Raw genomic sequence first — 27,860 nt, 5'->3', positions numbered from 1 at the left:
ACCACTTAAAACCTATGTATACTTCATTGATCAGGGTACCCTAGGGCAGTGGTAGCCAAACATTTTAGGTGAAGGACCCAAACTAGTGAAAATAGCAAATCAAAGCTCACAACACACTGTGAGCTTGCAGATCTGCTATTTTCACTACTTATTAAAAGTTATTTTAGATTTTTTGGGAAATGATTTGATTTGATTCATGAAATACTTTTGAAACATGTTGCCAATGTTTTTAATTGATGAAAAGTTGTGATTTTTTTATGTTTAAACTTTTTGTTTAATCTTTTGAAATAATATATTAGTGTTTTTAAATATAGGAAACAAAAAAGGGGGATATTTACTCACAATCCATAAAAATTAGTCCGCGACACAAACATGGATCCCGACCCACTGTTTGTAAAACAGTGTCCTAAAGGTCTATACTTCTTTCCCTCTACACTATATCTCTTTGCTGAAAATAGCTGATCGACAACATGTCACAGCGTCTGCTAATTTCGCCCAATGTTCGCCCCCAGAATAGGGACTATGGGGTTCATGTGATTAAGAATATGTTTTTCACGATTACTGAACAGAGAAATGGAAATCCTCGCTGAAAAATATGACAATGCACACAAACACAAAACAATAGTGTGGTGATGTGTTTGTGAAAGCATTTCTATAACAGTGGTAATTTCTCCACTGAAATGTAGAGCACAGAGATGTGGCATGAAGCAGACTTTTCACCAGAAGATCCTTCATCACTGTGAGGAAGACCATTAGGTTGTTGAGGTTCTGGATAACTAGAAGCATATTCTTCACACAGTCAGCTTGAATGTGTTTGTGGAGAGACACTGTTTATGTCTTGTGAGAGGATTATCACTGACGTGAACACACACACACACACACACACACACACACACACACACACACACACACACACACACACACATACACACACACACACACACACACACACACACACACACACACACACACACACACACACACACACACACACACACATCAGACTTTCACGTCTGATAAGCAGATAAAGATAATTCAATTAAACACATGAGACAATCTGATTACACTTGGTGATTCATTTATTTATCGAGGGAAATGATCCAATATTACATATATATGACTGTGAGTGTCAAAAGTATGTAAAGTTTTGCTTTCAGTATGTGGTGTGAGCCCTTGTGCAGCAATATGTGCAACTAAAGGTTTGTGGTAAGTATTGATCAGTGGTGCACATGGACTTGGAGGAATTGGAGCTCATTCCTCCATACAGAACATCTTCAACTGTGGGTGGCTTTCCTCACATGAACTGTTCACTTCAAGTGCTTCCACAACATTTCTATTGGATTAAGGTCCAGGACTTTGACTTGGCCGTTCCAAAACAACTCTGTTCCCTCTTCTTTTGACCCCCCCTCCTTGAGGTGTAAGGCATGTGTGGGTAAAGAAAGCACCTGTAGACATTTTATCTTACAGGATTTACAATCTATAACCTACAGTATTTTGCATGATATTTATTTGCATGTGTAGTCAGTGGGACTGGTAACCGGTGCGCTTAGCGACACCGCCCCTTTAAGAGCACTATATGAGTCAGCTGGCCAGGCAGAGTGTCAGACTGCGTTTGTCCAGGTTCCCCGCCCACTTCCTTGTTCACGGCGGGCCGTTTGTCTGTGTGCTCATAGCGTCGAGGTAAGCCTTGTTTTAATGACCTAGCGTTACCTGTTTTTAGTTTGAAGTCAACACTTACAGTTTATTTATATACATGTTTATCTCTTCTTTGTTAGAAGACGTGCGTCAAAGCGCCGAACTAGAGCCCTGTTAGTGTGTGTGTGTGTGTGTGTGTGTGTGTGTGTGTGTGTGTGTGTGTGCGTTCACACACGGGTCTAGAGGTAGGCTGTCTCTTTGTGTTGCAACAGTACCACTTGTTTTATGAATGAAATGAATGAGTTCTCACGCTGTCTATTTTGTCATACAGGCGGTGCTAGGACAAAGCTGGCCGTTTACACTGTGTTGCACCGACAACAACCTGGGCATTCCCTCACATGTTAACAGGGTATGTGTTGATTTTAAGGATAAACTTTGTAAAGTATATTGAATGCATTTTACTGGTACTTGTGAGTTGTTGTAGATGTTTGGTTGATGCTGATGTGGTAGTCAGAATGTGATTCTGATTGCAACCAGGCATCAGCAGAACATCTATAGCACCAGGGTAGAGCGTGAGACTAATTCAATGTTTTGTTTTTATTACAGCTTGTGCCTGTGTACTGTTGACCGCTGTTCTTTTAACCTTTGTTTTTATGCTTTATGTTGCTACCTTTTTTTTATTATTATTTGTGCACTGCTAGTAAGAGTGCTACAGCCCCTGCGGCTATAAACGTCACAACAAGCTGTCTAACCACAGGTTTAATTCGGCTACGGCCTGAGACAGAGAAGATACTTGGCTAATAGTTATACTGCAGATTGGCACTTAATTGATTGCTGTCTCTTTTTGTGGTGTTCATGGCTTTTGGCCTTTTTGAGTGTACATTTGCAGTGATCTTTAATGCCAAATTACACATGGCTCTGAGTGTTTATATCTTGCTGATTTGCAGTGTTTAACTAGTGTGTGTGCAGACTTCAATGAGTAGGCCTACATTTCAGTACAGCTATTTGGCCAAGCCTTTTGTCTCTCTAGTAGCCCTATGCACTTTAGTACTGGTTGACATGTGGAAAGAGTTTTAATCATTGAATCTACTAATACATTGTACTTTATCAATTGTGAATAAATACATTTTTGCATTCCAAACCGACCATTATTTGTTCACTCAAACTGAACGCTTACCTTTGGGGAAGTTAACTGGATATAATAACATGTACCTCGGGTCTCCCACCCTGTAATTGGGAGTGGCGTAGTCACACTGTGTATAAAGGAGTACTTGGTGACTCCATCTGGTTACAATTGGCGTAGCCGGCAGGACTTTTTGTGCATGGTCGGTTTGAGAATTGTACAGTGTATTGTGTTGGTAGCAACATAGAGTTTTATTGTTTTATTTTTTGAGTTTTAAAGAACAGCGGTTGGCAGTGGAGACAGCTCCCTCAGTGGACCATTGCATCTGGTGGTTTCCCCCTTGAGCGACGGTCACTATGGAGGAAGAGCTCCAGAGACTACGGGAGCAGATGGCACAGCTTCAAGCTGAAAATCAAAGACTGTCAGGTCAAATTGAAACTGAGAGACTGTCAGATCGAACATCTCCTAATAGTGATGTGCTTGCATCCCCACACCCACCGAGAAGAGAACAGACTGTCTACCTTCCTAGAGATAGGAAATGCCCCAAGTTTTCAGGGTCTTCACTGGCCGGGGCGTTAACTGTGGATGAGTGGGTGGAAGAGGTGGAAAGTTGTTTAAGGGCAAGGCACATGTCCATCATTGACAAAGCAGTATTTGTGTACGATCATTTGGAGGGTGCTGCTCGCACTGAAATTAAATTCAGAGATCAAAGAGTAAGGGAGGATTCCAGGCAGATCATTGCAATATTACAGGAGATCTATGGGTGCTCAAAATCCTATGTTTCTTTACAACAGAAATTCTTTGACCGAAAACAAAAAGAAGGAGAATCACTGCAGGATTTCTCCCATGCTCTTATGATGTTAATGGAACGAGTTACATTGTGTGACACTCAAGCTATGTCCAATTCCCAGATTTTGCTGCGAGACCAGTTCTGCGAAAATGTGAGAGACCATATGCTGCGTAGAGAGTTAAAGAGGATGGTGAGGCAAAATGGAGACCTGTCTCTACTAGACATTCGCAAAGAAGCAATCCGATGGGTTGAGGAGGGCCAACCCGCCAGAGAAAAGTATGTACGCCCCCTCCCTCAAACATGTGAAGCTCAGGCCACTGCTACTAGTGAATCCGTTGGTGTAGGTAAATCTGAACTGGCAGAGTTAAAGAGCATGTTTATCAAACAACAAGCGCAACTGGATTTGATTACACAGAGTTTAAATTCTAATGGGGGGGCCAGTAGAGACAGATCTTTCTCCAGGGGAAGTAGATTCCAACGAGCCCCCGACGGCCGACCCATCTGTCTTAAGTGTGCGCAGCCAGGTCACATAGCTCGCTACTGTACTCAGGGCAACTCACCATCACAGACTAGCACTGCCCCTGCACAGACTAGGCGTACCATGTCGGAAAACTAGAACCCTCCATTGTGCAGAGTCACACACTGGGAGGGGGGTTTCCTGACTCCAATACTGTACACCAAGAGGCAATTCGCAAGTTAATTGGGCCTTGCTCTGTGGTGGTGGTGTCCATGGGTGGTGTGGATGTACCCTGTTTATTAGACACGGGCTCCATGGTCACCACCATTACAGAAAGCTGCTTTTATGAACACTTCTCTCACCTGTCTAAACGTGAACTGCGTGATTGTAGGTGGCTGGGTCTCAAAGCAGCTAATGGGTTGGACATACCTTATTTGGGCTACATCGAGCTTGATGTGAAAGTACTAGACACATGTTTGACTAGCAGGGGTATACTGATTGTAAAAGATCCACCTGAGGGTGTCCTCACTAGCCGTAAGAAAGCCACGCCTGGTATTCTTGGCTTGAACATTATCATTGATTGTTACCGTGAACTATTTGAACAGCATGGCACCAACCTATTTCAGAGTCCCCCTTTGCAGGCAGCTGCTCTGGCATGGAAGCAGGCCTTTCGGCACTGTGAGAGGGTAGAAGCCATAGTAAGTTCCTCTAATGCATTTAAAGTGAGGGTACAGGGTAAACAGTCCATATGTATTGCTGCTGGAACACTTTCAATGGTCCCTGTTACTTGCCCCCAGGTCCCACCTATGGAGTTTTTGCTGGAACCCCTGGGTCCATTGGACGGTTGCCTCCCGGAGGGTTTGCTCGTCTCCCCTGCTTTAGTCCATGCTGAGAGAGGTACCCTCTATGCCCCTGTTACAAATGTAGGACAGTCTGATATATGGCTGGTACCACGTCGAGTGATAGGAACAGTACAAGTGGTTGAAGGGAGGGATGTTGTAACTGGTGATTCACCGCACATAGAACTCTCTCTGGATGAGTCCACCAGAGAATGTACAGCTTATGTCTCGGTACAGTCCGTGGACATCAACAGTAATGTCTCTAGCGAGGTAGAACAGTTTAACTTCCTTGGCCTTGATCCTGATGATAACGCTGAAGCTAGACGTCTATTAACTAAATACCAACATGTATTTTCTAAAGGTGAGGGAGATTTAGGATGTACTAATCTTATTACCCACGAGATCCCACTTTTAGAGGAGGCACCAGTACGACAACCCTATCGCCGCATTCCCCCTTCACAGTATGAGGCAGTCAGGGCACACATTAAACAATTGCTTGACAGTCAAGTAATAAGAGAGAGTTGCAGCCCTTATTCTTCCCCCATTGTGCTGGTGATGAAGAAAGACGGGGGACTACGCATGTGCGTTGACTACCGACAACTAAATGCAAAGACACGGAAGGACGCCTATCCGCTTCCAAGAATTGAAGAGTCCCTAGACGCCTTAACGGGAGCAAAGTGGTTTTCCACGCTAGACTTGGCAAGTGGGTACAACCAGGTGGCAATGGCTGAGACCGATCGGGCCAAAACTGCATTTTGCACTCCTTTTGGACTATTTGAGTTCAACCGAATGCCCTTTGGTTTATGTAATGCGCCCGGGACCTTTCAGCGCTTAATGGAACGCATGTTCGGGGACAAACGGTTCCAGTCAGTCCTGTTGTATCTTGACGACATCATCGTGTTCTCCTCTACAGTTCGCCAACATTTGGAACGTTTAGAGGAGGTATTTTCTCGTCTTGACCAACAGGGTCTGAAAGTAAAACTGTCCAAATGCCACTTTTTCCAAAAAGAAGTCAAGTACCTTGGCCATGTTGTCTCTGAACAGGGGGTAGCCACAGACCCAGACAAGTTGGCCGCAGTGCGAGAGTGGAGACGGCCCTCGCATTTAGCTGAATTACGCTCTTTTCTTGGATTCGCGTCCTATTATAGAAGATTCGTGGAGAGTTTTGCCAAGTTAGCAGCCCCCCTCCATCACCTGGTGGCCCGGTTGAGTGGACCCAACAAGAAGGGTAAGACCCCTAAAACCCCCTTGTCAGCATTCTGGGATGAGCACTGTGAGCGTGCATTTCTTGCGTTGAGGGAAGGTTTGACTACAGCCCCAGTCCTAGCTTATGCAGATTTTCAAAAACCTTTCATCCTTGAGACTGATGCCAGTCATGGGGGGTTGGGGGCAGTCCTTTCTCAAGACCAGGATGGGAAGCGGAGGCCGATAGCTTTTGCCAGTCGAGGCCTGAAACCAACAGAGAGGAACATGGATAATTACAGCTCCATGAAGCTTGAGTTTCTTGCTCTTAAATGGGCTGTTACAGAAAAATTCAGAGAATACCTCTTGGGCAACAAAGTAACGGTCTACACAGATAACAATCCCCTCCGGCACCTTCAAACTGCTAAGTTAGGGGCACTGGAACAAAGATGGGCCTCACAGTTGGCCTCTTTTGATTATACTTTAGAATATCGGCCAGGTCGTAGCAATGGTAATGCCGATGCGTTATCCAGACAGTACCTTGATCGGTTATCCACTGGCATGGATGTGCCCCCGGCTCTACAGGCCGACTCGCCTGTCCTCCGAGAAACCCACAGTCTTGAGATTGCCGCTATGCCTGGTCTTTCCTTACTTGAGTTGTCCTCATTACAACAGCAAGATCCAGTTATTGGCCCTGTGCTGAAGTTCTGGCGTGAAGGGCGGACCCCCGTACGGGAAGAACGTGAACGCTTGAGCCAAGAGAGCAGGGAGATACTTCGCCAGTGGGGACGCCTAGCGGAGAAGGAAAGGGTGCTGTATCGGAAAATCTACCCTCCAGGTGGGAGTAAAGAACTGCTCCAAATACTAGTACCTCAGTGTCTCAGAGAAAAGGTCTTCCAGAGCGTGCATGATGGCCATGGACACCAGGGCGTAGACCGCACCTTACAATTGACACGGGATCGTGGATACTGGCCAGGTATGTCAAAGGACATTGAAAAGTGGTGCCGAAACTGTGGAAGGTGTATCCTAGCAAAGGAAGGCCCTAGGATAAAGGCATACAGGGGAAGCCTCAAGGCATCACGACCTAACGAGCTACTGGCTATGGACTTTACTATACTAGAACCAGCCAGTGATGGGCGAGAAAACGTTCTAGTACTTACTGATGTATTTTCCAAGTTTACACAAGCTATACCAACCAGAGACCAGCGGGCGAGCACGGTGGCAGATGTCTTGGTGAAGCACTGGTTCCACCTGTTCGGGGTTCCCAGTCGTCTGCATTCAGACCAGGGCAGAAATTTTGAAAGCAAGATCATCAAGCAGCTGTGTGATACCTACGGCATCAAGAAAACCAGGACGACCCCATACCATCCGGAGGGCAACGGGCAGTGTGAGCGGTTCAACCGCACGCTCCACGACCTCCTCCGCACTCTGCCACCAGAGAAAAAGAGACATTGGCCACAGTATCTATCCCAGGTAACCTACTCTTACAATACCACTTGCACATCAGACGACTGGGTTGGCTCCCCACTACATCATGTTCGGCCGTGAACCCCAGCTCCCTGTCGACTTTCTCCTTGGTACTGACGAAGTCTCAGATGAGGAGACCCCAGAGGAATGGGTGAAGAAACATCAAGAATCCCTAAGGACCGTGTATGACCACGTCCGACAACAACTGGATGCCAAAGCGGAGCAAAGGAACCAAAAGCATAATCAGCAGGTGACTGATCCTGGTCTTGAAGAGGGGCATCTCGTCTACAGGAGGAATCGCCAGGTCAGAGGGAGGAATAAGATCCAGGATCTCTGGCATTCCTGCCTTTATCGGGTGGTGAACAGACCCCAGGACCAAGGACAAGTGTACACCATCACCCCTGTCCACCAGGTGGGCCCTGCTCTGCGAGTACACCGGACTGAGCTGCGAAGCGCACCCGAGAGGGAGGGACCCGAGGCCCAGCCGGCTAATCCAGGACGTGTTGTCCAGGACTGCACGCCTCTGGTTGCTGCCACCAGTGACTCCGAGGACTCCATAATTCTGGTCCTGGAGGACAATGGGAGAAGAGGCCCAGGGGTACGAACACCAGAAATGGAGAATCAGGAGAACCTTTCGCAACCTCGCAGTCCGAGACAAGACCAGGAAAGTGACCCAGAAGCAACGGAGAGCTCAGACGAAAACCTACCCCCAACTGCCCCTGGTCTACGCCGCAGCGGTCGACGCAATGCTGGTTTCCATTCCAACCCTCACCGGCTGCCATACCGACAACCAGTATGTCACCAGCACAGTGGGGGAGAATAAGTGGCTGTTAAGTCTCAGTACCAAGTGGTCAGGTTACTCCGTTGGTACATCGTCGGGGCGACGATGCAATTTGGGGGGGGCGAATGTAGTCAGTGGGACTGGTAACCGGTGCGCTTAGCGACACCGCCCCTTTAAGAGCACTATATGAGTCAGCTGGCCAGGCAGAGTGTCAGACTGCGTTTGTCCAGGTTCCCCGCCCACTTCCTTGTTCACGGCGGGCCGTTTGTCTGTGTGCTCATAGCGTCGAGGTAAGCCTTGTTTTAATGACCTAGCGTTACCTGTTTTTAGTTTGAAGTCAACACTTACAGTTTATTTATATACATGTTTATCTCTTCTTTGTTAGAAGACGTGCGTCAAAGCGCCGAACTAGAGCCCTGTTAGTGTGTGTGTGTGTGTGTGCGTTCACACACGGGTCTAGAGGTAGGCTGTCTCTTTGTGTTGCAACAGTACCACTTGTTTTATGAATGAAATGAATGAGTTCTCACGCTGTCTATTTTGTCATACAGGCGGTGCTAGGACAAAGCTGGCCGTTTACACTGTGTTGCACCGACAACAACCTGGGCATTCCCTCACATGTTAACAGGGTATGTGTTGATTTTAAGGATAAACTTTGTAAAGTATATTGAATGCATTTTACTGGTACTTGTGAGTTGTTGTAGATGTTTGGTTGATGCTGATGTGGTAGTCAGAATGTGATTCTGATTGCAACCAGGCATCAGCAGAACATCTATAGCACCAGGGTAGAGCGTGAGACTAATTCAATGTTTTGTTTTTATTACAGCTTGTGCCTGTGTACTGTTGACCGCTGTTCTTTTAACCTTTGTTTTTATGCTTTATGTTGCTACCTTTTTTTATTATTATTTGTGCACTGCTAGTAAGAGTGCTACAGCCCCTGCGGCTATAAACGTCACAACAAGCTGTCTAACCACAGGTTTAATTCGGCTACGGCCTGAGACAGAGAAGATACTTGGCTAATAGTTATACTGCAGATTGGCACTTAATTGATTGCTGTCTCTTTTTGTGGTGTTCATGGCTTTTGGCCTTTTTGAGTGTACATTTGCAGTGATCTTTAATGCCAAATTACACATGGCTCTGAGTGTTTATATCTTGCTGATTTGCAGTGTTTAACTAGTGTGTGTGCAGACTTCAATGAGTAGGCCTACATTTCAGTACAGCTATTTGGCCAAGCCTTTTGTCTCTCTAGTAGCCCTATGCACTTTAGTACTGGTTGACATGTGGAAAGAGTTTTAATCATTGAATCTACTAATACATTGTACTTTATCAATTGTGAATAAATACATTTTTGCATTCCAAACCGACCATTATTTGTTCACTCAAACTGAACGCTTACCTTTGGGGAAGTTAACTGGATATAATAACATGTACCTCGGGTCTCCCACCCTGTAATTGGGAGTGGCGTAGTCACACTGTGTATAAAGGAGTACTTGGTGACTCCATCTGGTTACACATGTGACAAATAAAAACAAACGTTCAGCTCTGACAGTCAGACGACTAGGAGGTCACTTGAACTGTAGACTGAAGGGCTGACACATTTGTGCATTAACCTATATCAAAGTCCTGACGTCACATCATTATCTCCTGGGTCACAGAAGTATATTTTTCTCTTGAAAATACCGTAGGGTCATCTTAGAATCGTGTCATATAAGAACTGTGTTCCAAAAACAAACGAATCAGCCCGGCGATTCAGGTACAGTATGTGACTCTGTGTTGTTTATGATATTGGGTTACTTTTGATAACGACTGTGTTTGGAAAAAATATACATATTTATTATGCACTCATTAGATACTCATACATTAGTCATTAGATGCCTCATATCCAAATGAGTAAAATCGCCAGGCTCATTTGTTTATTTTTGGAAAAACAATTGTTATTTGCCACAATGCTATTGAGACTCTGGTATTTTCAATGGAAACATAATCTGAGACCCTAGGGGATAGCGGCCTTTAGTGGTTCTCTATTTGAATATATATTTACATTTAACCACTTCACTGAAAACATGCTGTGTTGTGATGTGTTGTGAGCTTGTAGATAGGCTATTTTTGCCAAATGTTATCCCCAGATTATGGACGCCAGGGTTTATGTTGTAAAAGTAATGATGGTTGACAAGGGCCCCTGGACACTGGCCCCATTGACACAGTCCATAATAATCCATCCATACTTAGAAAGACTGAGGGTAAAACCCTGGCAGCCACAGTGCTCTGCTTTATGGTCAAACACCAGGGACACCTCAGGCAGGCAACTTGATCAACCATAACTGACTCATTCATATATTTATATTTAAATGTATTCATGCATTTATTTCCTGATTTATTTATTTCAGGATTTCTTTTAGGATTGACTTTCATTGTGCTATTAATTTCATAGCCATATTTTATAGCTGTGTTTTTTCTTATTAATTTAAAATATATATATATTGTATTAAATGTCATTCCACTGTGTAAAATGGACTTGAATAGAATTGTCTCCACTTGGGCCTCCAGTTTTCCTCACAGGGCAGTTAGAAGAAAAGACGTCAAAGTGACTAGATGTTGACGTCACTTGAAGGTAGAATTAACGTAGAAACGACCACATATGGAGGTCCCGTGGACGTCGTACCCTGACGTCAGGATAACGTCCGGAAAAGACGTCATTTTACCTTACATTTTGCACCGTCCATGGACCGTTTTTCGACGTCGAGGAATGACGTCATTTCAACGTAATATCCACGTCCAAATGTTCACTGGGCCTCCAATGATGTGTGAACATTCCTTCTTTACCCTGATGAAGACTGAGGCCTAGTGGTGTTTTTATCACGTCTGTTTAAATAAACACTTTATCTACACTCATCTCCTTGATGTACTGAACCACTTTCAACCTGATGTCCCTTTTGGCCATGTCATTAAATGTCATAGATGCAAATCAGTCTCATACCTATTCACTGTTGACAGATCACACTGGTGATCTGTCAATGTTGATATATTGTACATTTATACTTATATTATATCTATATGTAATATATACGTTAAATCTGTTAGACTGTGTGATGTTGATCTATCTATCTATCTAATTTAATGTAATCGTATTCAGTGAGAGTTACACACCTCCTCCACAAGGGGGCGAAAGGCATTGAGGCAACAGTGTCTGGATCCTTTATTGCGCATGATTAAAACACTTTAACCCGGAAGTAATTGCATGTTTTGCAACTGTTTTCATGTCGCTGAACGTAAATCATAGAGTTATTAACCTCTGTGTAGAAGCGTATCATTGAATGGTAACTAGGTTCTGGGACTTGGCAGAAAATAGTTGCATAATAATATAATGCGCTAGAAGAAACGTCGTGGTGAAAAATGTGTGATAAACGAGGTAAAATGTGTCAAATAGAGTCTGTACGGCTGTCGATAAATGAACAGCTGACGTCGGTGGGAGAGGAGATATTGTGTGTTTTGGAAAAACAGCGTGGTGATGTTTGTTGTGTGAAGCTTGTCAGAGTGGTTGTGTTGGAGCGCCTCAGTGCGGCTGCAGAGTTCATGTGCAACCTCTTCCAGAGAGAGATAGAGACACTAGAAACTCTGCTGAAGAGAGAAAACAAACTGCTGCACGTAATGCTACAGCCACACATCACACTACACAGAGCAGGTTAGTTATAATGCTGCATTTATACCACATGTTTACCACTGTTGGACTGTACATACTCGTAGCTAAGATACTTATTTAGGTAAACAGATGAGTTTTGTTTGCAGTTTGTCCATCACTTCAAAGAGAGAATGATTCATCCATCCATTTTTCTTTTATAGTCATATGTTTTATTCAATCACTCAATGTCATAACATGTCCTCACCCACATTATACCAACCACATTAGGTAAAGCTTCAAAGTAATACTTTTACTAAGTAATCTGTAGTGTAGATACTTCCCATCCCCTGAAGACACTTTGAGTGTGTGTTCTTATTCGTTTTGTCCATAAATGGTACAACGTTAATGTAAATAGCATGTTGTTTAGACAGTTAAAAAATTCAGACAGTTAAGTTAATGTAAATAGCATGTTGTTTAGACAGATGCTAGGTTTATGTTTACCTGGTATAATAGTTTCTTTGAAGCAGTATTATTTTCTTTGCACTCTACTGAGGTAGACAGTGTAATGTATTTGGGCAGGCTGCCAGAATCGATTATATGTATGAGAATTCATGGTTACCACTGTTAGAATCTGTAGGTCATTTTTGGATTTTCAATACTGAAGATTGTGACCAATCAAATGAATAAATACAAATAAATGTGGAATGAATCTCATCCAATGAGAAAAACACTTTGAGTTGTTCTGCTGATTCTGATCTTCTCTCCTCCATCTGTCTGTTTGTAAAGAGGTTTCCCCTGAGATCTACCCCAGTCTGGTCCAGGAGGAACCTCAAGCTCCACAACATGAGGAGAGGAGCCCCAGTATGGTCCAGGAGGAACCACAACCTCCACAGATTAAAGAGGAGGCTGATGTGACAACATTGACATTACTACACAGTACAAGCTGTGACACTCTCTCAGGTAAAACAAGACAAGTCATGTATACCAGCTTGCTGTCTTTTTCTCTCTCTGTGCGTCAGACCCCCCCATCTATTTTGTGCCAGGGACGGCCACGTGGATTTTAGCTTGGCCAATTCGAGATGACAACAGCAACAGCTTGGTTACATACAAGGCTAATATATTTGAGATGTAGTAGGCTACTGATGAGCCTTCACTGATGAGCCTTCCAGTCTGTCTAAGGCGAGAGAGTGTGTGTGTGTGTGTGTGTGTGTGTGTGTGTGTGTGTGTGTGTGTGTGTGTGTGTGTGTGTGTGTACTATGCCATTTACCTTCGATAAATGCCGTCTCCCGCAATACGTATATAGCGCATGATGATACCTCGATGAAGGTACATTTTCGATATGTCGTGCAGCCTTAACGCAGCTTGTATGCAGAGGTGTGAAGTAACTAAGTACATTTACTCAAGTACTTTTCTTAAATTTCAGTCACAGTGATTTGAACCGACGGCAGGCGTGTGTAGTAGGCATAGAGGCGAGAGGCGTGTCTAGTACCATAGTTTGGGAAGACGAGACCGCCCGTTCAGAGTATGGGAAAGTATCCCCATTGGCTTAAACTTAGGACAGCCAATGATTGAAAACATGTCGCGAATATATCGAACACATGTCGAACACATGGATAGTAGGCCAGTCTCTTCTAAGACCAAGGTGCTTTGCAAGCTGGTAAAAATAAATATCACTTTATCTGTTCTAATCTAACAAGACTAAGTCCAAAAACATCACTAGCAGCATATAGATGCTGTTAGGTCAGATGGGTGTGGGATCAGAAACAAATTCAAGTTCAAGTTTCAAGGTGTTTGTCACATTCACAATTTAACCACTTAAACCCTATATACATGGACCTTATACATCATTGACCGGGTCTCCCAGGTATCTATCCTTTTTTAATAGGATAGATAATACGTCGAGTTGTGACATGTTCAGAGCTTGCAGATCTTCAGTTTCGACGAATGTTTGCCTATTATGACATGTACAGCATAGGGACGCTAGGGTTTGTCATGTGGTTAAGTTTCAATACAGTGTTGTATTAAATATGGTTGCCATTGCTACTCTAGTTTACAGTAAATGAGTTTGGTCACTTATAGAGGAGGTGAAGTGCATTTCTCAAAAAGATTTATTGTGAAAACAAAATGAGTTCTCTAATCTCCACTGCAAAAAGCAAACATCCCCACATACCTGTGTCCTTTTATTTTTTAACTTGTGTTTATTGAGCACACTAGAGCTCCAATTACATAATTAGACACAAGGAACAATATTTTCTTCAGCCTCGTAGTAATCCATATAATTGATTTTATTAAACATACTCTACCACACTGAAGTCCACTGGTTGAGCAGAGGAGCTTATTTTCTTTTTCTTTTAATATTACGTGCAGAAACTGAACTGCTCATTAACGAGAAAGGGAAGCCAGTGGCAGAGTTGGCTGACCCAGACAGGCTTCATGAGCTTACATTTTTGGTGGATATAATCACTTAAATGTGTTTAATGTTAACATGTAAGGCTGCAACAGAGTCGTTACAGAATACTACGACAAATTTAATTAGCTCTGTTTCCTGGGGCAACCCAGACATTTCAGCTCTTTGCAGTCTGTGTGTGTTGCTCATGGGAATATTTACAACATGGATAAAATATCACAGCTGAAACGTACGTTTCAGAATCGTTTCCAGGTCTGCATGCAGCTTGATAGCCTGGTTTATAATGGTCTATAGCCTATTAACAACAGTGCGTAATGACAGCTGTTCTTTTAATGTCAGAGAGCTAATGAGTGGTGGATCAGGCACAAGTATCGATATACAAACAGATGTTTTTTGTGAATTAAGGTTCAAGCATAGACTGTAAAAAAGAATGGACTAAGCCACACCCCTGGTTTCTACAGACAGTAAATGAAACCGATTTTTCAGCTATTTGAAATCCGCCATCTTTAACTACTTAGCTGCCAAAGACGTATATATATGTCTTTTTTTTTTTTTTTTTATAATTTCAACCCTTGTCGAATTACGAACAGATTAGGAGCTAAAAATGTTCGAAGATTTGCTGCTCCATTCACTTCAATGTTAAAATTCAAACGGACAAACAATTCACTTTGTTTTTTGGTTTAAAACTACTGGTTTTGAGCTATATTGAAACATCAAACAACACATGTCAACGAGGTCAAAATGACCTCGTTGACATTTGTGAAACCACACCTGAATCTCATCTGTGATTAGAAACCATCTGGGGATCAATCATACTGGAGGAAAAAAATCTGTGGCTACGCGAACAGGTACCAAAATCATGGCAAAACCCTGGCAGAGGCTACAGACTGTTCTGAAAAAACTCTGGCAGTCAATGTGTTAATATATACAAAAAAGTTACCGGCAATAGGAACCGGAAATCAATCTCTAAATGAATGCTATAAGTTGGGTAGCTTGTCAATCAAGAGCGGGGGCGGGCAATGAATGCTATTGGTTGTGTAGCTTGTCAGTCAAATCATCCGGCCACTCCTAGAGCATAAGCTACTTTATCGTCAATTTTATAAATAGGACCATAATTTACCAAAACGCATATCATGATGATTGAAAGAAGACTTTAAACTAGCGATTGGAAGCATATAGTATTTATGACAATGTTTATTAAAGCAATTCAATGTAGATCCAAAAATAACGATTTTTAGCAACCTCTGCTGGTCACTACCGTCATTGCAGGTCTTCAGCGGAGTCCTGCATTACACAGAATTCCATTTGTTTTCACCGGAAGGCGGAAGTGTTTCAAAAAGCGTTATTTTTGTTGTTTTATACTATCTACGGATCGTTTCTCTTAGACAGTGGAGCTTTAGTTACCGTGAGCTGCGCTTTCTTTTGTTGTTGTTTTTCCATCTTCAAATGCTATAAAGCCATAAAAACAGCGTGATATTCCTTTTTGTTACTAGTGGTAGTTCTGGGCCAAACAGGAAACCGGTGCATTTCCGTTTCCCGTCCGGATGACGTCATTTTCGCGGGAAGGACGCTCCACTTCACTCTCAATAGAAAATATGTTTATAAAAGGCTTTCCGGAGTGAAATTCATGGAGTGGGTGAAACATTTGCCACTCACAAAAGATATACAATTTAACTTTTTTTTTTTTAAGTTACCTAGTATAACTTTAAGGTAAGAAAATCAAGTCTAAAGTTTGTCAAAAACCCATCCGCTTGCATTGAAAAATAAATCTTTCTGACACCAGCAGGGGTAAAACAGCGAAACTACAGGCCATTCATATGAACTGTCACTTGAACTCACTTCCTTATTAGACTCAATGACCAACTCTCAAGCTGGCCCCTTGGGTTCAAGGAGGCTTTATTTTATTTGCAGTGAAATATACTGTCCAAGAATTGTCAGAGACACCATATCTTAGTGTCTCAGATGCTGTTTTACATGTGTACTCCCACAGCATACACAAGTGGTCCTAAAAAGTTTAATTTTGCCCAATCAGATTGTGACCTAAAATGAGTCTGGTGGTTTACTCTGATTTTATCTTTTGTCTAGACTTCCTGCACCTCCCTATGTGTAAAGAGGAGGTTTCCACTGAACAGCAGGAGAGGAATCCTAGTCTGATCCAGGAGGAAACAGAGCCTCCACAGATCAAAGAGGAACAGCAGGAGCTACCTCAAAGACCAGAGGAGGCTGCTGGGTCAACGCTGACATTACTAGCAGTGAAACATGAAGATGATGATGAAAACAGAGAGACAGAGCCTCTAGCCAGCACCTCAACTCTACACTTGAAAACACAAGCTGATGTAGAGAACTGTGGAACATCACAACCAACTAGTGATGGTCAGCTCCTCTCTTCACACTTTTCTGAATCTGACACTGAAGACAGTGATGCGTGGGAGGAGACCAGGCAAGATCAGTCATGTTTAAAAACAGTGAAATCACACAAGACACAACATCTGGAAGAACAAAGATCGTCTTTGAGCAACCGGCTGTCCCAGGACCTGAAATCATTAAAGCAAACTACATCTATGAGGAGTCACACAGGGAAGAAAAGCTTTAATTGTACAGAGTGTGGCACAGGCTTTGGTCAAATGGGGCATCTAAAACGACATATGAGGATTCACACGGGGGAAAAGCCATTTACTTGTACAGTTTGTGCCAAAGGATTTGCTCGAAAGGATGAGCTGAAGACGCACATGAGGACCCACACAGGGGAAAAGCCCTTTACTTGTACAGATTGTGCCAAAGGCTTTGCTCAAATGTGTGATTTGAAGATACACATGAGATCTCATACAGGGGAAAATCCCTTTACTTGCACAGTTTGTGCCAAGGGCTTTGCTCGAATGGGTGATTTGAAGACACATAAGAGATCTCATACAGGGGAAAAGCCCTTTACTTGTACAGTTTGTGCCAAGGGCTTTGCTCAAATGGGTTCTCTGAAGATGCACATGAGATCTCATACAGGAGAAAAGCCCTTCACTTTTACAGTTTGTGCCAAAGGCTTTTCTCAAATGGGTGATTTGAAGAAACACATGAGATCTCATACAGGTGAAAAGCCCTTCACTTGTACAGTTTGTGCCAAAGGCTTTTCTCGAATGGGTCATCTGAAGATGCACATGAGATCTCATACAGGGGAAAAGCCCTTTACTTGCACAGTTTGTGCCAAGGGCTTTGCTCGAATGGGTGATTTGAAGACACACATGAGATCTCATACAGGGGAAAAGCCCTTTACTTGTACAGTTTGTGCCAAGGGCTTTGCTCAAATGGGTTCTCTGAAGATATACATGAGATCTCATACAGGAGAAAAGCCCTTCACTTGTACAGTTTGTGCCAAAGGCTTTTCTCAAATGGGTGATTTGAAGAAACACATGAGATCTCATACAGGGGAAAAGCCCTTCACTTGTACAGTTTGTGCCAAAGGCTTTTCTCGAATGGGTCATCTGAAGATGCACATGAGATCTCATACAGGGGAAAAGCCCTTCACTTGTACAGTTTGTGCCAAAGGCTTTTCTCAAATGGGAGATCTAAAGAAACACATGAGATCTCATACAGGGGAAAAGCCCTTCACTTGTACAGTTTGTCAAAAGAGCTTCAGTGCAAATCTGAAGAAGCACATGAGGACCCATACAGGTAAAAATACAGCTCTATCTGTAGTTTTTTTTAATGCTTAAGATGAAATCTTACTTTTTGACACTGTGTCTTACAACACGGTATAGAATAGGGCAAAAAAAAGCAAACCGATGTGATACTGAATGGAGATACAAGGTTTTTGCCCGTCAACAACAATATTATCATTCATTGTAATCCAACATGACAGTGACAAGTCCTGAATACTAAAGCAATGGAATTACACAATCTGATGATGTCAACATGACCAAATTAAATCAACACAATTAATATGTTGCTCATCATAACCTGTACTGTACCCACCCAACCCCCCCCCCCCCACACACACACACACACACACACACACACACTTATTCCAAATTCTTATTTTTTTTTATCATTTAATTTGTTTGTTTTTATTGTGTTACATTACATTACATTACATTACAGTGATTTAGCAGACGCTTTTATCCAAAGCGACTTACAATAAGTGCATTCAACATAGGTAGGGAACGAAACTACTAATCACCAGAAGTCTTAAGTGCATTTCCTGTAAAAACAGGATCTATCAGGATATAAAAACAGGATTTATCATTTAATTTGTTTGTTTTTATTGTGTTATCATTGCACTTTATTTTTAAGCTATTCCCTGTTCCCAAATGTCATACCTTTACCCAAATCTCTAAAGTATGTGCACTTCGATTATAATAACATTAATAATATATTTACACAATAATCCCTTTTCATTTGTGTTTCTACCAGCAGATAAGAAACAGCAACAGTCCTCCTCTGATGGAGACCCTGTTAAAAAGAAGAGCAGAACCTCCACCATTGAACTGCATGGGGGGCCCAGTGACGGTAAGAGAGAGGGAACAAATATGTATTATTAATATTATTATTATCCTTGTTGTTGAGATTGACAGAATTTACTTTAAATAGGGTTTAAGTTAAAGTTCTATACATTCCTAGAGCAATCATTGTTATTTAGTGTTTGAGTAATTTCATTGGATTGTATATCGTTTTCTGTACAGAGGATCATTCATTGCTGGGAGTGAAGGGTGACAACAAGTCCAAGAAGAAGGGGGCAGGCTGGCCGAAAGGGTCCAAAAGTAGAGACAAAGATTTCACCTTCAGGTCCAAACGTTACCAGGATGAGAGGTCCTCCTACCCTGCAGAGACCATGGACAGCACTGGGACAGGAGCAGTAGAGTCAGGCAGTGGTGGGTCTTGTGACAGGTAAGGACGCCTCAAACTACACCATAAAACATTTAGAGCTACACTAATCTGACTCATGCTGGTCCCCACCTGCTGGCACTGAGCCCAGTTCACCTTTTGACCATGATCTTAATAAATTTAGGTTTATACAACAGTTGGTTCCTGTCGAGTAATTTGATTGGTCAAGAGGCATTCCATGAGTTAATGCAAAGGTCATGCATGTAAAACCATTCTTTATTAGGTTGAGGGTGAAACAAAACGAGTGCTCCCCTCCCTCTGGTCCATCTAATCTAGCACTAACTGTCTCAGAGCATTGTGACACATGGCTCCCTGGTGGCTGTCAGTGTGTCAGCCTGCTTATTTACTAGGGCAGGGCCTAATGGACAAAAATAAATATCACAATAATTGGCCTTCCTATTCTGGGCATGTCATAATAGTTGAACATAATGTGTAAATAGGTGAGCGTTTGGCGAAAATAGCAAATCTGCAAGATCTCAACGTGTCGCTACACATTGTGAGCTTGTAGATCAGCTATTTCAGTGAACGGATTTTATAGAATTATATAGATTGGAGAAGTGTATAAAGTTTAATTAGTTAGGTCATTAAAACCAGGAAAATACAACACAAAAAAAATAAAAATACAATATTGATAACCGCTACTGGGTAATATGTTCATTTGTCCTCTCTCTCTCTCTCTCTCTCTCTCTCTCTCTCTCTCACACTCTCACACTCTCTCTCTCTCTCTCTCTCTCTCTCTCTCTCTCTCTCTCTCTCTCTCTCTCTCTCTCTCTCTCTCTCTCTCTTTCTCTCTCTCTCTCTCTCTCTCTCTCTCTCTCTCTCAGAACCACATGAAGACAGTGCCTCCAGTCATATACGGTATATCAGTCATGTTTCACTGTCTTTTTCCAGACTTTCACAATAGGAAAGTGTTCATTCAAAATGTAATATGTGATAAAGTTTGACTTTTGTTCTTTAACCCTTACAGTTTATTTCCTCATCTGTTTATGATGTGTGTATAAGTTTAGATATGGGTTAATTTGTTATCTTAAGTACACTGATGCAAGGCCACCATAGAAGTCACATTAATAATATGTAATAACGTTGTTACAGTACTCTTTAACAGTTGTGTTTTTCAACTGTCATGTTTCACTACAATTACAGTCTTTTTCCAGACTTTCACAATAGGAAAGTGTTCATTTCCTCATCAGTTTATGATGTGTGTATACGTTTTCCCTTGAGTTTATAATGATGCTGAAGGATTACTTGAGATTTATTTTTCCGTCAGTTATGTAAAACGTTCACAAAAGACAGCTATGGGAACATGCAGTAGTTTTGACACATTTCCTGTCACTGAGTGACCAGGACCCAAAGCTGCATAGATTTGTTTTTATTTTAAGTAATGGCATTGTTAATTGCTGTTGTTTATTGGCCTGTTCAATTACAATTCTGTACCACCAGAGCCATGTTTGTAACAATATTTACAGCAATAAATAACTTGAGCACGACAAACGTTTTGTCATTTCTATGTGAGGTTTGACGGCTCATAGGAATTAGATTACGTGACAACCAGGAATAGTTTGGTGACCACTTGGATCGGGGGCGTCTGGTGCAACGCTCAGGTCCTGGACCTGGTGAGACGAAGGAGGAGCCCAGCCAGGAGGCCACCCACAGAGCCTAGTCCCTCCACGTGCCAGAGCCTTCCCCAGTCCCGGCAGAGTAGTTCCGGAGAAGCGGACTGAGTGACCCTGTCTTTCCCTAATAGGACTGACCGTGGGTAGCTACTGGGACGTAAGTCGGGGCTTGATCTGGGTCACCTGGTTGGGTCACATGGGCGAGGGTGTATGTTGTTGCGAGACCCGAAACACCCGATGACCCCAGGCTACAACACTGATGATACGTCCCAGGTGCATCCATGTGATGCTTTCTTTAGAGATACATCTATCTGTCTCACTCTCTCTAAGGGCAGTCAAACACCCAGCGAGTGCCTGGGGCCTCTGGTAGTTTTGGTAAATATGTGCGATTTTGACACAGGGACATTATGAAGAAACAACAATTTGCTCGACTAGGCCTTTGACCTTTGATCATTTTTATGCGCTTATCATTTGGCAGTATATTTGAACCAGGGCGATCTGTTGTGGGTGAACACAACTTCCCTGAGTCGGTTTATTTTCCGACATGACCTCAGGACTGGGTGGTGGTTGAAAAGTGTAGAACAGGTGTGGGACTGTGGCTGAGATGCACCGATGGTTTTGATTGTCTGTTAAAACCTTTCCTTGTATTGAGGAGGCAGTGGATGGAATTGTTTAGGTTAAAAGCTTTCCTCCCTGCATGGTTCCATTCTGAAACTGTTCTCATGCATGGGTGTAACCACTGCATCTGAATCTTTCACAGGGTTGTCCATTTGTGAAACATCACTTCGTTTGATGTTAATCCTAATGCTTTGTGCACACACACATATTTACCAGCCTAATCAATTTAGTTTGTTTTTGTAAATAGTTAAAATATGCTATATTTAAGATATCCATAAAACTGTTGAAGGGCCATGCGAGTACCATTCACAAACAATTTTAAACTGCCATTCCCCATAATGCAACAGCGGATTCAAAACGTTTTTTTTTTTTTTTTTTTTGCAACATGATTTAATAATCATTTATCTATCTATCTATCTATCTATCTATGAACATAATGCAAATGGTTCATAATGCATTTGGTTCCATTTGTACACTCTGAGAATTAAAACCCGTAAGTGTCCATTTAGAAACCCCTCAAGGAACCCTGAGGTGTTGTCCAATCTCAATGTGTCATCATGGCATCAGCAAACAAATCAGTCAGCTCCATATATGGGCACAAAAGAGGGCATACCCATATATGGGCATATACTGATGACATCAGAGATCTCCATATATCGGCATAAAAGGGATAAGGACTGACAGATACAGAGATCTCCATCCTATTATAATTCTAGTAACCTCACGGTGGTGGTTGGTGGTAGGTGGTTGGTGGTAGGGTGGACTCTTGCTCAAACTGCGCATGCGTCGTTGCCAGGTTTCGCGAGAGAAACAAGCAGCAAGGTCTATGAAAACGAGGCCAAACCAAACGAACCCTATAACACCAACATTGGCCCTAAAGCGCTTACAATCGGCGGACATGGCAACACCGACGCCGACGCTACACCATAGACCCCGCCCACTCTCTACTGTGGAAACTAAGTAAACACTCCAGATTTTTTCCCCCACACACGACGCACATTAGCTCCATAAAGAACGGTTCTATGTCGTTCTCTTCCAGGATCGGGCGAACGTCCGCCAAGGCTCCGCTGTTTACCCTTTTGTATACATCGTATCCCAAAACTAATGGTAGATTCTAAACCGCACGGATGTTTAAGGTTTTGAAAATAGCTCATCTACAAGCTCACAACGCCTCGCGATGCGTTGTGAAAATAGGGAGATGGAGAGAGAGAGAGAGGGACGGAGAGAATACTCAAATACCTTGAGTAAAAACACTTCACAGTACTGAAAATGAGTACAAATACTTAAAAGTACTGAAAATGAGTAAAAATACTTCAAAGTTGAAAAACAAAGTACAAATACTTAAAGATTGATAAAAACACTAAAAATATCTAAAAGTTGAGAACAGTAAAAATACTTAAAAATAGGGGGGCGCCACGACGGGGCGCGCGCGGGGGAGAAACCGCGCGACAGGACGTGCATTAACCCCAACTTTGCAAATACTTTCGCCTGCGCCCTTCACCGGGTATGGTCTAGTGGGCATAAAAGGGACAAGGACTGTTGTCCGGTGAAAAACGCTTATGAACAATGTTATGCATTTTGGGATCATGAAACTCTTTTAAAACCCATCATAATAAATATATACATTGTGGTTGATCTATTAAATATGTCTATCTAAATTTCTAAACATTATTTTTGAGGCACAAACTTGCCCCATGCAGCAATTGGTCACAGTATCGCAAACATCTCTTAACCCATTCAATCCGGGAACTCATCTGTGTCATTTTAAGATTTTTTTTGGGCTATTCAAAAATAGCAGATATACAAGCTCATAGCGCGGCACCAAGTGTCACGCTATGAGCTTGTAGATCTAATATTTTTGAATAGCCAAAGTATAAAATAATGGTTAAAGTGGTTACACAGATGCGTTCCTGGTTTTAATGGGGTAAGGACGCATCCCAGCATATTTCAGTGAGGTACTACAATTATATTGAAACCCATACATTATATTGACTCCCCATTTCAGCTTGCTTGTTGGCCCAGGGGTATATGCCATGTATGCCCAGCCATGCATCACATTTACTCACATTCACGCACGCACATACACACTGTGCAAAAGGGAAATTTCACAACACTAGTGCTCATGAGGAAAATCTATTTTAATGTTTCACAGACCATTCATTCCTTCATTTCTGGGCATGATAAAAAAGATCTCTGTTAGTGTTCACACAATGAGAAAAGACATATAGTACATCAGAAAATATACTGAATGGTTTAAATGGTTTAAAAAATAATAACATACATTACCACTTTATTTGTTTCCACTACAACTACTTTTAATTTATTCTGCGTATATGATATGATCAAACAATCAGCTGGAGAATCTAAGATGTACAGAAAGTCTTATTTTTGCCCGTGTAAAAATTAAACAATTTACGATAAATACAAACAATTTCAGCAATACTTGTTCTGAGAGCTATAACATCACATGCTGCTATATATTACCAACCACAGTTATGAGAGTGAATACAACCCATTTCTAAAAGTAACAATGATTTGTGAAAATTCCAATCTATAGGTACGTCTCAGGTTTTATCTCAATGTTGTTGTCACATAGCCTACAGTAGACATAACCCAAACATTAAAAGTTCAGCTTTCAAGTTCATCGAAATATATATATATATAGCATTTTAGTAGTTAACAGTGGGGGGGGGGGGGGGGGGGCTTTCACATCGTGGTCTCGGTAGTTATGCACGTTGATGTCGAAATAGTGCTGTCCTGAATGCCCCTCCTCAGGGTCTGGGTAATAGTTAGAACACCTCCAATGATGTATGTGAACATTCCTTCTTTACCCTGATGAAGACGGAGGCCTTGTGGTGTTTTTTATAATGCATGTTTAAATAAACACTTTAACTACACTCATCTCCTTGATGTACTGAGACACTTTCAACCTGATGTGTCTATTGGCCATGTCATTAAAAATGAACATATGTCTCATATTCACTGTTGACTGTCTGTACAATGTACATATCCTTTACTATTCAGTCAATTTGCAATTACTAGTTATCTGTCAATGTTGATAGATTGTACATTTATACTTATTCTATTGATATGATATGTTAAATCCGAAAGGTGTGATGTTTAGTGTCAGTCTCTGAGTCTATTTGTTATTTTATCTATCTATCTATCTATCTATCTATCTATCTGTGTATTTGTATATATGTTTGCTGTCTGTCTGTCTGTCTGTCTGTCTGTCTTGTCTGTTTGTCTGTCTGTCTGTTAAATCTTTTCTTTCTTAAATGTCTTTCTTCAATGATACACCCCTCCTCCACCAGGGGGCGAAAGCAACATTGCTTCGACCATTTACAGAGCATGTGTGAAACTCGTTGACCCGACCAGAAGTAGGTGCGTTGTTTTTTCCATTGTGTTGAAGAAACGGCGTGGTGAAAATGTGTGATAAACGAGGTAAAATGTCTCAAATAGAGTCTGTACGGCTGTCGATAAATGAGCAGCTGACGTCGGTGGGAGAGGAGATATTGTGTGTTTTGGAAAAACAGCGTGGTGATGTTTGTTGTGTGAAGCTTGTCAGAGTGGTTGTGTTGGAGCGCCTCAGTGCGGCTGCAGAGTTCATGTGCAACCTCTTCCAGAGAGAGATAGAGACACTAGAAACTCTGCTGAAGAGAGAAAACAAACTGCTGCTCGTAATGCTACAGCCACACATCAAACTACACAGAGCAGGTTTGTTAATGCTGCATTTATACCACAGTTTACAGTAACCTGTAAACTGATTGTATGACATTCTGTATAGTAGTGTGTATATCCGTCTGTCTCATATGTCATCATGATTTGTGTGCATGGGGATCTCATCTTAAACAAGCTCAGTGCTTAATAAGTCTTCCAGTTTAGTAGACCTTGTATAGTGAATCTGTACTTCCATGTACTGTTATTCTCATGTCTTACTAAATAAAGTACATCAATAAATGTTTACCACTGTTGGACTGTACACACTCAACGTTAATATACTTATTGATAAGTTAACATGTTTACCACTGTTGGACTGTACGTATACTCATAGCTAAGATAGATAGATACGTATAGCTAAGTTAACATGTTTACCACTGTTGGACTACATACTACTCATAGTTAAGATACTTATAGATAAGTTAACAGATGAGTTTTGATTTGCAGTTTGTCCATCACACCAAAGAGAATTCATTCATCCATTTGTATCTTTTATAGTCTTATGACATTGAGTGATTGAATGAAACATAACATGTCCTCAGCTACATTATACCAACCACATTAGGTACAAAGGAGCTTCAATGTAGTTAGATACTTTTTTAAGTAATCTGTAGTGTAGTGTAAATAGTTACTGATGTGTTTTGTTATTTAGATTAGTTTTGACCACAAATCATAGAAATGTATTTTAAATAGAATGTTGCTTAGACAGAGGCTAGGATACCAGGTTGATGTTAACCTGGTATCCTAGTTTCTTTGTAGCAGTAAATTGTTTTCTTTACACTCTACTGACGTGACCATTTACCCTGTTTGTTGACTAGGGTTCATGTCATTTACTCTGATCTTACACGTGTAAGTCACTCTGGATCTGCTAAATGCAAATTGTAAATGGCCAACTCTATCAATTAATGAATTGAATACACAGGACCACAATGGAAACAATCCCCTAGGACTTTTGTGTTATCCCTTTAACAATCATTGTAAACTGTACCTCTGTACAATCTGCAAACTGTTAATAAAGTATTCAATCAATCCCATGGCAACAAGCCAAACTAAAGAGAGTGTGATCTATTTGGGCAGGCTGCCAGAATATATTGTGTGTACTTTGAGTTGTTGTGCTGATGCTACCTCTTCTCTCCTCTCTGTGTATAAAGATGTTTCCCCTGAACATGAGGAGAGGAGCCCCAGTCTGGTCCAGGAGGAACCACAACATGAGGAGAGGAGCCCCAGTCTGGTCCAGGAGGAACCACAACCTCCACAGATTAAGGAGGAACAGGAAGAGGAGGCTGATGTGTCAACATTAACATTAACAGGTAAAAATAAAATATCACTTTATCTGTTCTAATCTAACAAGACTAAGTCCAAAAGCATCACTAGCAGAACATAGATGCTGTTAGGTCAGATGGGTGTGGGATCAGAAACAAAGTCAAGTTTAAGTTTCAAGGTGTTTGTCACATTCACAATACAGCGTTGTTTTAACCACTTAAACCGCCTATATACATGGACCTATACCTCATTGACCGGGTCTCACAGGTGTCAATCCTTTTTTTAAATACATTTCTCACAAAATCTCTTCACCGACAATACATTGTGGTGTGACATGTTCAGAGCTTGCAGATCTTTAGTTTTTAGGAATGTTTGACCAATTGTGACATGTCCAGAATAGGGACGCTAGGGTTCATATGGTTAAGTTTCAATATAGTGTTGATTTAAATAGGGTTGCCATTCTAGTTTTGGGCCTTGGCAACCCTATTTTTACTTGTGTTTATTGAGCACCATGTTTGCATTGCAGACGGTGTACAACATGAACAGAGGGAGGAAAACCCTATCCATACATTTCAAGGCTGCTCAACAGAGCCACTTGAAGGTAGGTCACCCAGCGGTATTCAGGCGTTACTACTCTATTTGATATGTGGATGCTGATATTCAATACTACTCTGTTTTTGGTGTTTGGGCGCTGGTATTAGGGTGGCACGTCTTCCCCCTCCCTCCCACCCTTCCCAAGTTCTGTCCACCCGTACGCACAGAATGGTAATGATATTCTGGTCAATAATATCCACAGTACCCTTGATCAATGACATTGAAAAATGACAACAAAAAAAACAGACAACATACTGACAGACATATTAAAACAAAAAAAAACCTGAAACCCTAACGATTGCATTAATAAAAAGAAAGAAAATAAATAAAGATAGACATGATCAGGCTTTCTGAGAGGCTGATACGCCCGCACCAACCGACACATCCCCGCACACCACCAGACCTTGGTCTAGTGACGCGTTTAACGGCCGGCCTGATGCCACGGCCCCACAGCCCCACACGAGGAGACCCACAGGAGAAAATTAATCAGCAGAATGACATAGACAGGGTCTCTACGTATCTTATGAAGGGAGACCAGATAGAACTTCTCCTGTGCTCCAGACACAGAGTATCAGATTTTTTTCTAACTTTAGTGAGATCATCACCTCCATGATCCACTGTTTAGAGGACGGGGGCTTTATCGCTTTCCAGTTTACAAGAATACAACGGGTGCTAAAAGTGATGCCACAAACCTGTGTCTTTGAGAGAGCTTTCCTCCTCTACATTAAATCAGAAACCAACAAAATGTCATTGTGCGCTTTAACACTTTTATCCTCCTTGAGTGACTTTTATTGGACTGGTGAGGATTTTACCTCATCACACTGTACAAATGCCAGGGCAAACACCACCACTATGCACTGCTGTGCCTTCTGTTTAGTGCCAA

General features: G+C 42.0%; 2 protein-coding genes across 2 annotated transcripts in view; both read left to right on the top strand.

Annotated features, from left to right (window-relative positions):
* Positions 1-27,590, top strand: part of LOC311051559 (uncharacterized protein) — a gene marked incomplete at its 3' end in the record, with an annotated part of 36,611 nt that extends 9,021 nt beyond the window's left edge. The window contains exons 2-3 of the mRNA XM_084066138.1: positions 26,272-26,430; positions 27,379-27,590. Coding sequence (XP_083922264.1) covers positions 26,272-26,430; positions 27,379-27,590 — 371 coding nt within the window. The remainder of the gene's footprint in view (positions 1-26,271; positions 26,431-27,378) is intronic.
* Positions 11,610-20,016, top strand: LOC311051992 (uncharacterized protein). Its single transcript, XM_084066740.1, has 5 exons — positions 11,610-11,953; positions 12,677-12,850; positions 18,702-18,794; positions 18,968-19,172; positions 19,994-20,016. Exons 1-5 carry the CDS (start codon positions 11,665-11,667, stop codon positions 20,001-20,003), a joined length of 771 nt encoding a protein of 256 aa, XP_083922866.1. The 5' UTR covers positions 11,610-11,664; the 3' UTR covers positions 20,004-20,016.
* Positions 27,591-27,860: the final 270 nt, after the last annotated feature.

The sequence above is a fragment of the Gymnoscopelus microlampas genome (assembly GCF_963454915.1).
Source record: "Gymnoscopelus microlampas genome assembly, chromosome: 9".
NCBI classification, from domain to species: domain Eukaryota; kingdom Metazoa; phylum Chordata; class Actinopteri; order Myctophiformes; family Myctophidae; genus Gymnoscopelus; species Gymnoscopelus microlampas.
This window is presented reverse-complemented; position numbering and strand designations above follow the sequence as displayed.

What these genes read in the sequence shown, in the direction of transcription:
- LOC311051992 (XM_084066740.1), top strand. Translation starts at nt 11,665, where the DNA reads ATGTGTGATAAACGAGGTAAAATGTGTCAAATAGAGTCTGTACGGCTG. An exon ending in CATCACACTACACAGAGCAG is followed by an intron (nt 11,954 to 12,676) that starts GTTAGTTATAAT and finishes CTGTTTGTAAAG; the next exon opens with AGGTTTCCCCTGAGATCTAC. An exon ending in GCATGGGGGGCCCAGTGACG is followed by an intron (nt 18,795 to 18,967) that starts GTAAGAGAGAGG and finishes TTTTCTGTACAG; the next exon opens with AGGATCATTCATTGCTGGGA.